We start from the raw sequence: 10,445 nt of genomic DNA, 5'->3' as shown, positions 1-10,445 counted from the left end.
GGATTTTAGAAAACTTCACAAATTTGAAATAATTTTAAGTATTACAAAAAATCATGAATTTTTAGAATGATCATGATTTTAGGAAAAGGTCTCATGAATTAAAAAAACAAAATTAAAAAAATCTCATGAATTTGAAAAAAGTGCATGTTTTTTGTGGAAAAGTCTATGAAATTAAAAAAGAGAATTTTAAAAAATCATGGATTTAAGAAGATGTTCATGGATTTATTTATTTTTGCAAATTTTAAAAAGGTTTACGAACATGAAAAAGTTTATTTTTTAAAAAAGAAAAAAATGAAGAAATACAGACCGAGAAAACCAAAAGAAAACCGGCCTGGAAGATTTCCAAAACCAGTAGAGCAGTTGCTGGGCCCGAATAAGGCCATAGTTGCCTTGACACCCCCACAGGCCACAGCCGACGAGCGACGAGCCCTTATTCTTCTTGCCTGGCTGCCGGCGACCACTCGCCTCTCCATGGCTGACGACGGAGCAGCCGCCGGCGTAGACCCCTCTCCTTCCTCTCCCCCTATCCATCCGGCGGCACCGGACAACCCGCCCATCGATGCCGCATCCTTCACCCACACCCCATACTACTGGTAATCGATCTCTCCGCCCTGATCCGTTCTTGCTCAGATTGGGTACAACCATGGCTCCACCACATATTGTTAATTCTTCCCGCCGTGCTCGGCCACAGGGGATTCTTGGCAGGAGGTGGAAAGGTTTCTTAATGATGAGGATAGACCTTTCCTACCCAGTTATCTACCTATATAAAGATTTTACTGATTCTGTTGAAGATGAATGATGTGCTGAATTGGAATGTAGACTAGGGTTGAGATATAGAGTTCAGTTCATATATTCTTGTTCTAGGCTTAAAACCTTGACTCTTAGAGTGAAATCATATTTGAAGTCGAACGAGGCACTGGCTAGGAACGACATCATGCTGAAGCTTGTAACTGTAAACTACTCTAGTAATTGCTAGTACCTACAACATGTGAAGCTTCGGCAGATAACAACAAGTTATAACTTCCTACTGGATATTAAATTGATTGAATTTCTTGGTATACTTTGTCTTACCTTCTTTACCAAATATGCAATTTATTTTGTGCGCGATTGGAGATTAGGGATTTAACTGTGGATTAGCTTTACTAAGTGATTCAACGTTGCTTTAAAAGTCACCCTTTGGAAGAAGCTTGTACGCAATAAGGATGATTATCCAACTACAGTGGTTATCTTATTATTGCTCTATTGCATGCCACTTCTCCTAAACCATCATATATAATGTGTAATGAGTAGATTTCCTTATTTCTTTCATTTGTGTTGAATTATTGATGTTCGTCCTCTTGTTTCACTCTCTTCTAGAGTATTTCTCTCAAGCTTATACATACCACGGTCAAAATTCAAGTATTTTTTCTATTTGTATTTATTGGGTAATGGTTGCATTTAATTCTCACTGTGTAGTGAAGAAAATGTGCACTTGCTATGTAAGGAACTGATTAGAGCTGGACTTGCTGATCCTGCGGGCAATGACCTTTATGCTGTTTTCGTATCAAACGAGGAAAAGAAGGTGATTTTGTCTTATATTCTGTACTATGCTTCTTCTCTGTCAGTGCGTGTATTACTTGCTTTTGTTAGCTCCTTTTTTTAGTTCGTTGTGCATTTATCCCTATTTTTTACATCGATTTTTATGGGTTGTGATGTATTTTTTTCAGATTCCTCTCTGGTATCAGAAAGCAAGTCGTACTAATGATGGATTTGTCTTGTGGGATTATCATGTAATCTGCATCCAGGTAAAGGCTAAATTGGATTAAGTGTCGCATTTCTCTATAGCTTGGTATTATGATAGAGCTGTACAAGAATTTAATTACTTTTTAATGAATTGTGAGAGGTTTAAGATGAAGTAAGAAACCTTAATTATGGTAAATAAATTAGGAGTAAGGGCATGTTTGAATCTTTGCACACTTTGCTCCACAAATTTAGGCTAGTATGACTATTTGGGCAACGATTTGGTTTACCATAACATGTTTGGCATGCCAAAGTTGCTTAACACCATGGTTTACGTGTCAGACATGGTTACTAGCCAAGAGCTGCCTAATCGGCTAATCTATTTGTGGTAGTCAACCAAGCATCCCATTTACCATGTATTGTTTCTGATTTGACAAATGAAATTTATCCTGAGTAAGTATGGTAGAGAATCTGGATTTTGTTTTCATGGGTGGGTTCTTTTTCTTTATGCTTTATTGATGTCTACCACAATTTGTTTTCATGTCTGTAAGATGAAAAGGGACATTAGGGAGATTATGTGATCGATTTGGCATTCTGATACATCATTGTTAGTACTCAGCTTTGATATATGCATTGAGATTTGGATTTATTGCTTATATAAAAGCATTGCATTTTGTATGAATAGCATTTTGTGGTACCTAATCATTGATGTGCATATGAAAGTCTAGGCGAAACAAAGGAGATGTTCTTGATCTTGTTTGGGATTTGGACTCCAGTCTTCCTTTCCCTTGTCCATTCCTCCAGTACATTGCTGATGCCATTCAACCACTAGCATTTGGCGACTCCATCTATGGAAGGTAAGGTTCTGTTGCTCTAGGTGTAACATTGGTGAGATAAAATTGTGATGGTGTCCATGCAAGATTACTCTTAAACAATGTGTCAATCTCCTCATATAGGGGAAACCTGATGCATATTGGTTCGAAATTACTCTTTTTTCTCTGCAATTTTTTTTATTGACTGATGGAGGACATGATAGCCCATGTTAGTTACACTGACACAAGATAATGTTGCTACTTATGTTCTCATCCTTGGTTAGACCCATTCTGCTCCGCTATCTCCGTGTAAATCTCAATAGGGAATAGGGATACATGTCTGTGTTGAAATATAGGAGGGCATGAATGATAGTTTGTTTTGGGGGTTGGAAATCAATACTAACTATCTACCATCTACTGTTTACAGACTTTTCCGTGTAGTTCATGGTCCGTTATTTCTTCGATCATTTGCATCAGACAGAAGCCACATGAAGGACCCCATGGGGAATTGGATTGAGTTACCCCCAAAATATGAACCAATTGTTGCGGAAGGTATCAGATTGTATGCCTGAACCATCTTCTTGTGAAAATTCATTGCACCATCATATTCTCCTAGTCGTCAACTAGTTCCCGGAACAATCAGTTGTGCATAGGAAATTTACATTTCTAGACACACAATGGGAAGTTACTAGAAATTGGAAATTATCTCTGTAGTATGTTGAATTTTTATGGCCATACGATATCTTTATAGTTCATAGTTTGGAACACATTTACTCATTCTTACTTCCAACCTGTTTCAGATGGAAACACCAATAACCTGAATGAGTACATCGCCGTGTCTACTAATGATGTCGGAGACCTGGAAAGTATGGTTAATGATGTCTACCGCAACAAACATGGTGTGGTGATAAACGAAACGTTGCTCCCCGTATTCTTCTCCCGGTTGCCTGAATGACATCCTTAAGAGGAGCCCTCGGAGATATCTTGATTGGCTTGTCCCAACGGTTGAGTACTTGTAGTGAGTGAGATCTTATGAACCAGACGTAGTGCCTATCTGGAGTTTGTTAATCAAACAGTATCGCGCTTGTCTAATGATGTTGTGCCAGGCCATAATATTATTTTGAAGTTACTGTTGCTGTTGAGTTACTCAAACCTGAAATGATGAAACTGTTTTGTCAGCATTGTTTTGATTACTGTGAATATCAAGGATCCATATCTACCAAACTTTTTTTTGGGGCGATGAAATATCTACCAAACTGGTTGATTGCGCCGTTTCTATATATATACGTGTCCGACTTAAAAAACTCTTGGTGCTCTGAATAAGAGTGTATAAATGAGAGAAACATGCGTCTCAACAGCGCCAGCTGCTCTTCTAACAACCAGAATAATACTGGCTTATCCCTAAACCACCACGTTAATAATAGCTGTAACGAAGAAGAAGAACGGCCATTGATCGTGCCTTGTTCCAGCAGGATAATCTTTCCACATCACGCCAGGCAGGCCTGCCGATCATCACCTACTACTTCCTGAGATGGGATCTCTGCTTGACAAAAATAAGATGCGACTCATGGATCACGGCTCGGTTCCATCAAATCACAGAATTGCGAGGACATCTTAACTCTAACGTACCAAACGGGGCAATAATTCCCGTCTAAAGCTTTCTCCAACGCACTGGCGAGTGACAACTCAGTGGCTCACTCACGTCTTGATTGTACGCACACAACCAGCTGCAACGATACAAAATTTCAGACATGACAAGAATATCAAGTACACGTACGCATGGAGCCAGCTACAACGGTACAAAATTTCAGACATGACAAGAATGTGAAGTGCACTCTTTGTATTTGCCGTTTGGTCACTACTAATAAGGTTTATTAAAGTGTCATATGATGGAATTTTTCACTTTCCAGTTTGTGGTAGTCGATAAAAGAGACCTTGTCATAAAAGGGGAGCTTTTTTGTACATGAGGTGTGAAAATGATCAAGCATAAAAGCAACACAAGGACACAAATTTGACCTCAGGGCAAAACTATTTCACTAACTAAACTGTTTTTGAAAGTACTTCACCCGGCTGACCCCTAATGTGCAGCGCTTGGCAGCAAGGCGCTGCACTCTACTGTGCAACGCCTAACACTCACACGCCACACTTGTGCAGCGCCCGACTGCTAGCGTTGCATTACACTGTGCAGCGCCTAGCTATAAGGAGCTGCACAGTAGAATGCAGCGCCTAGCTGCTAGGCTCTGCACAAAAGGGTCAACGGTGTGAAATATTTTCAAAAACAGTTTAGTTTGTGAAATACTTTCGCTCTGAGGTCAATTTTGCCTAATCACTGTGACGAGGCATTGAACCAGAAATATTTTGAAATTTATGCACACTTCTAATAAGGATGCAAAAAAAAAAACTTACATGGCATTTACTTTTGAACACAGCACAGACGCAGATGTTCATACATACGTAAATACACTCACCCCTATGCACGCACACACGCACACCCCACCCCTATGAGCACCTCCGAGAGACTGAGCCAACACATAATCTTGAGTGGTTACATATTGTTTTTCATCACACTTGTGGAAAGATATAAATTAAATTATATGCAGCATTTATCAAAGATAGAAAACATATTTGATTTGTTTACTGTATTGAGTTGATCCTCGTGAGAGATTTAAAGCCTGTTCAGACTCTCTCCGCTCTGGAGCGGAGCAGCATCTTGTTCTAATTTGAGGAGAGGTTGAAAGGGCAAGACAAATTGTACTTGGTTTATACCTATTCTACCTTTGTTTCCTTATCTCTAACTAACACAATTATATTCTAACAGTTAGATTAGTGGGCATGTAAGTTTACTTCGTGTATCAGTGATTGATCTCCGTACAGTAAGTGATGTGACATGGAGACAAACAATCAGTGATCTTCGAATCCTTCCGAGACTGATTGTTCCAGCAAATGCTTGTGTTATTGATCACGAATCACCCAGTAATCTTTTGATGACGACAATCATTCTAGATGATAATACGAGAGGACAGTAGACATCTCCTTTTTCATGCTAGTAGTGTCACTTAGACGAGACTCGGTTAATTATCGTCTACTCCCTCTGTTCCTAAATATAAGTCTTTTTAGAGGTTTCACTAGGAACTACATACGGATGTATATAGACATACTTTAGAGTTTAGATTCACTCATTTTGCTCCGTATGTAGTCACCTAGTGAAATGTCTAAAAAAATTATATTTAGGAACGGAGGGAGTAGATGAGAGCTAGCCACACCCGAGGTGGTTGATTTGTACTCCCTTCATCCGAAAAATTTTGTCCCAAGCTTGTGTCTAAAATGGATGTAGGTGCTAGATACATCCATTTGAGGGACAAGCTTTTCCGGACGGAGAGAATAAGATTTCTGTTTTATTTTCACCGCTGAACTACTTTTGCTCTAGCTTTTAGATAAGAATCTGGAAGAGATCTGTTAGGTGCCAACAACTTCTATCCCATCATGTTGGACGCAAGAGGTCCATACAATGTAATCGCAGAATTTTCTCGTTTGTGCTTTCTAAAATGCCATGAATCAAAGGCTTTTCATATTTGTTCAACACTATCTTTGTCGAAAATTTTGTTCAACACTATGGAATGGTTGCAAGGCCTACCACTGGCTTCAGTTGTCCTCCACGACACAAATGTAATATGCATACAGTGTTAGGGTACAAAGTATCATGCATCATGTTCCTACTTCCCATGTTCACTCTCACCCACTCTTGTACCACCCCACCCCCATATACATGCACTTCTTCCACAGAATTACATTGCTGATTCGTCAAACATACAAGGTAGATCTCGATCAAGCTAATAAGACTGTAGTGTTCATAACCTCTTCTGCTGGCAGGCAAAAGCAATCCTGCATTTATTTTCCTTCACAAGTTCACGTGTACTACCCTGCTATGAACAAACCAATAAACCCCCAAACTTCTGGCCATTTCTGAGATAATTTCTATATCCTAGAGATGTCCCATATTGTCAAAATAAAGAATGCATTGAGTCCATATGATGACACGGACAGCTGGGCAAAACATTCATATGGAAGCAAGGACGGCAATGCTCATTTGTCCCACACATTTCATGTGATGAATATATTGACAATGAAAGCACCAACCCAATTCAAAATTGATAAGAACGACGCGCCCAATCAAAACCTATTAAAGGATGCTCAAGAAAAGACTAGCCACCATCCGCCATGCGTTCCATCTTCAAACCAAACAGGACACTTGTAAAGGTTTAATACTCCCTCCGTCCCAAAATTCTTGTCTTAGATTCGTCTAGATATGAATGTATCTAATATTAAAAACGTGACTTGATACATCCGTATTTAGACAAATCTAAGACAAGAATTATGGGACGGAGGGAGTACATTCGTAAATACTAAAAAAATGAAAAGAATGTCTACTCTCTCATGCCTTATCACAAATGCAGCAACAGGGAGAATGAAGTATTAATGAACACAATGGTTGAATTGTTTCTTCCCCAATTTGACCAGAAATCCTGGTAGAGCCTTCATTTGAACAGTATGATTACTCACAGCCTATTGCAACGACAAATCACACGCTGCAGCTGCTCATTTTTGGAAGAGGTATTGGTCGACAGAGGCAATAAAATACAGCACTGCCATTAGCAGTATAACACTGTAGCACACTGCACGCCTAGCACATGGAAGAGTAAGAGCATTGCAGGGTGGCAGTTCTTTATGTACCTTCTCAAGATAAGATGGAAATGTCAAAAAAAAAAATTTCCCTCTTAAGATCCACTTCATCTGCCGTCCTGTTTACATACAAATCAATGAGAGCACTTGGTGATTCTTGTACGCAGACACAGGAAAAAGAATCAAGGAAGCTGCACAAAAGCTACAACAACAATCTATTCCAACTATGCATGCCGCCTTCAACGGATGTTCATTTTGAAGCTCCACATGATTTGATCTGAAGCAGCAAAATGAACATCAGTTGCTTACACGGAGTGTGGATTGCATTAACAGCACCCAAGTGCTGTATCATCATCTCACGACGTGCTGGACTGTGTTGTCGTTCAGACTTCAGAGTTTCCACAGTACCAGTACCATGTGACCTTGATAAACATTGCTGGCACAGTGGTAATGCTGCAAATGACGGACCACCTAGCTAGGATTTGAATTCCTAGGTCTTACTGGTAAATCATCACAAGTCACAGCCAGGCCATCCTATTTGGATAGATCAGATATTACCATCCCAGCACCAGAAGAGCAAGATTGGTGGTACCTCATGACTTCATGAGCTTTGTCCTTGAGATCGACTGCCAACAATAATTCATCAAGCTGGCCTCAAGAATAATTGTGTAATTTTAACTTTCTTTCAACTTGCATTGGATTTTCTCAGCTTTGTCTTGGATCTTCTCCACATTGTGTTGGACTAACTCCGTGTGCTCTTGGATTTTTCTTTCATTTTCTTGGACTTTCTCAGGCATGCCTTGGATTTTCTCAGCTTTCTCAAGGATTTGCCCAGTCTTTTCTTGGATATTCTCAGTTTTCCTTGGATTTTCTTGGATTTTCTCTGCTTTGTCAAGGGTTTCGCCTAGCTTTTCTTGGATTTTACCTTCCTTCTCTTGAATTTTCTCTGCTTTCTCTTGCACTCCATCCGCCTTATCTTGGATTTTCTCTGCTTTCTCTTGAATTTCATCCGCCTTATCTTGGATTTTCTCTGCTTTCTCTTGCACTCCATCGGCCTTGTCATGCATTTTCTCTGGTTTCTCTTGAAATTCTTTTGCCGGTTTATGCTTGATGCTTGCATCTGAACGTGAAACCCTTTCAACTTTACCGAGTACATCCGATTCAACCACTCTTACGGTTTGGTTCCTCCTCAGGATCAAGACTGCATCCTTTTGTATCAGATCACTAGTGCCGCGCACTGTTCTCGCTCGACTAATGCCAAATCTTTGGCCAGCAACACCATCAATCCGAGCCATCAGCTCCAAGAGATTTCTCCTCTCACCATCCCCTGCCTCAGAGAACACCTTTCCGTTCTTCAGTGGCCGTGGTGGTTTCTTGGCACCCACCAGCGGCACCAGCTCCTCCAAGGTTGCATCTGCCTCCTTTTCATCATCATCAAATGCCAATGCTGAAGTCGATTCCTTCTCCGATGCAGCAGCTCGCTTCGAGATGGTCTTCTGAACATCAACAATGGCACAAGGGTTCCCTACCACCGCCATCCCGTTCCACACCTTGGCAGACACCGCCTTGCTGATGACGGCGAGCCGCTCAACAATGTCAGCCATGGAAGGCCGTCGCTCCCGGCAGGACCGCACACAGCTTGCAGCCAGCGAAGCCAGGTCCCTCCGAGTGACTGGGTCGCGGGGCGGCGCCACCCGTGGGTCAAAGAGCGCGACGACCTTCCCCTTGCGTAGCAGGGGCACCGCCCACTCGACGACGGAGGGCGGCGAGTACTGAACGTCGATGGCCTTGCGTCCGCTCATGATCTCCAGCAGCAGGATCCCGAAGCTGAAGACGTCCGTCTTGGTGCTGAGGCTCTCCGGGGTGACGTAGGCCGGGTCGAGGTACCCGAGCGTGCCCGCGGGCGCCGGCGTGGCGGCATTGCCGGGGCCGCCGTCCCTCTTGGGGACGCGGAGGGCGAGGCCGAAGTCGCCGAGGTGCGCGTCGAGGTGGGCGTCGAGCAGGACGTTGGCGGACTTGACGTCGCGGTGGATGACGGCGGGCTCGGCGTCGTGGAGCGCGCGGAGCGCCCTGGCGGTCTGCAGCGCGAGGCGGACGCGGCGCGGCCATCCCGGCGGGCGCGGGTTGGAGTGGAGCAGGTCGTAGAGCGTGCCGTTGGGCATGTACTCGACGACGAGCAGGCGCGGGCGGCGGAGCGGGTCGGGGCCGGGGCCGGGGTCGGAGTAGCCGAGGAGGTTGACGAGCCGCGGGCCGCGCACGGAGGAGAGGATGCGGATCTCGTTGTCCACCTCGGCGCGGCGCGGGGAGGGGCGCTTGACGGCGACGGCGCGGCCCGAGGGGAGCACGGCCTTGTAGACGGCCCCGTGGCTGCCCCGCCCGAGCAGCGCGGCGTCGGCGAAGCGGGACGTGGCGGTCTCCAGGTCGTCGTACGCGAAGCGCTCGATCTCCGGCGGGGCGGCGGGCGGCGGCGCGGCGGCGGCGGCGGGGCCCCTCGCGCGGCGAGAGATGGGGAGCGGCGAGATGGCCGTGATGGAGCGGCACGTCGCCGCGGACGAGTCCGCCCGGCAGGAGAGGTACCCCATCCGGGGCCGGGCGGAGGCGTCGCGCGCCGCGGCCGGGGGCGGGAGGAAAGGGGATCCGAGGCGGGGAGAGGGAGGAGAGGAGAGGAGAGGAGGAGAAGTGTGGAGTTGGAACGGTAGCGCGGAGGGGGCTGCGTGTTTTTGGAGAATGGTGGGCGCTTGGTCTCCGCGCGGCGCGGCGAGGCTGCGGGGCCCCGGTCGGACGCGCCGGACCGGCGGTGGTAACTTTTGAACCGGGACGGCCATGGATTTGCCCGATGATGTGCAGTATTCGTAGAGTGATTCGTAATGGTGTGATGGGCAATCGGATTACAAGAGCAACTCAAAACGCCGACCCGCGCATTTTGCCGGCCTCTTGTCCATTTAGATCAGCGTATCTGACCGTTCGTGTTTGGATTAGCAGTACGTCCAACGAGCCGACATATTTTCATCCACGCGGTCTGTATGCGGTCTTTTATGTTTCTTGCGTATTTATAAAAAAAAGAAAATTGCCCAAAGTTCACATATTTCAACCAAATACAAATGTCTCATAGTTTCCCAACCAAATAATATCTCATAGTTTATAAACCAGATAAAAGTTAAATTGTCACAAATACATTTAAAAGAAAAAAATAGCCGAGATATCTATTGGTTGCCAAGGCGAGCTCATATATAC

General features: G+C 44.3%; 2 protein-coding genes across 3 annotated transcripts; one reads left to right on the top strand and one right to left on the bottom strand.

The window, feature by feature from the left end:
• The first annotated feature begins 397 nt into the window (after positions 1-397).
• Positions 398-3,712, top strand: LOC123181860 (protein N-terminal glutamine amidohydrolase). Of its 2 annotated transcripts, none has more exons than XM_044594257.1 (6): positions 398-593; positions 1,456-1,561; positions 1,707-1,784; positions 2,443-2,576; positions 2,959-3,083; positions 3,332-3,690. In XM_044594257.1, exons 1-6 carry the CDS (start codon positions 472-474, stop codon positions 3,484-3,486), a joined length of 720 nt encoding a protein of 239 aa, XP_044450192.1. In that variant the 5' UTR covers positions 398-471; the 3' UTR covers positions 3,487-3,690. The 2 variants fall into 2 exon arrangements, 1 of the variants encoding a protein (XP_044450192.1); XR_006491896.1 differs by having other exon boundaries at positions 434-593; positions 692-1,561; positions 3,332-3,712.
• Positions 3,713-7,283: 3,571 nt separating this feature from the next.
• Positions 7,284-10,062, bottom strand: LOC123181859 (proline-rich receptor-like protein kinase PERK3). Its single transcript, XM_044594256.1, has one exon. The coding sequence runs from the start codon at positions 10,034-10,036 to the stop codon at positions 7,886-7,888; it is 2,151 nt and encodes a 716-aa protein (XP_044450191.1). The 5' UTR covers positions 10,037-10,062; the 3' UTR covers positions 7,284-7,885.
• Between the last annotated feature and the right edge of the window lie 383 nt (positions 10,063-10,445).

The sequence above is a fragment of the Triticum aestivum genome, chromosome 1D (assembly GCF_018294505.1).
Source record: "Triticum aestivum cultivar Chinese Spring chromosome 1D, IWGSC CS RefSeq v2.1, whole genome shotgun sequence".
NCBI classification, from domain to species: domain Eukaryota; kingdom Viridiplantae; phylum Streptophyta; class Magnoliopsida; order Poales; family Poaceae; genus Triticum; species Triticum aestivum.
This window is presented reverse-complemented; position numbering and strand designations above follow the sequence as displayed.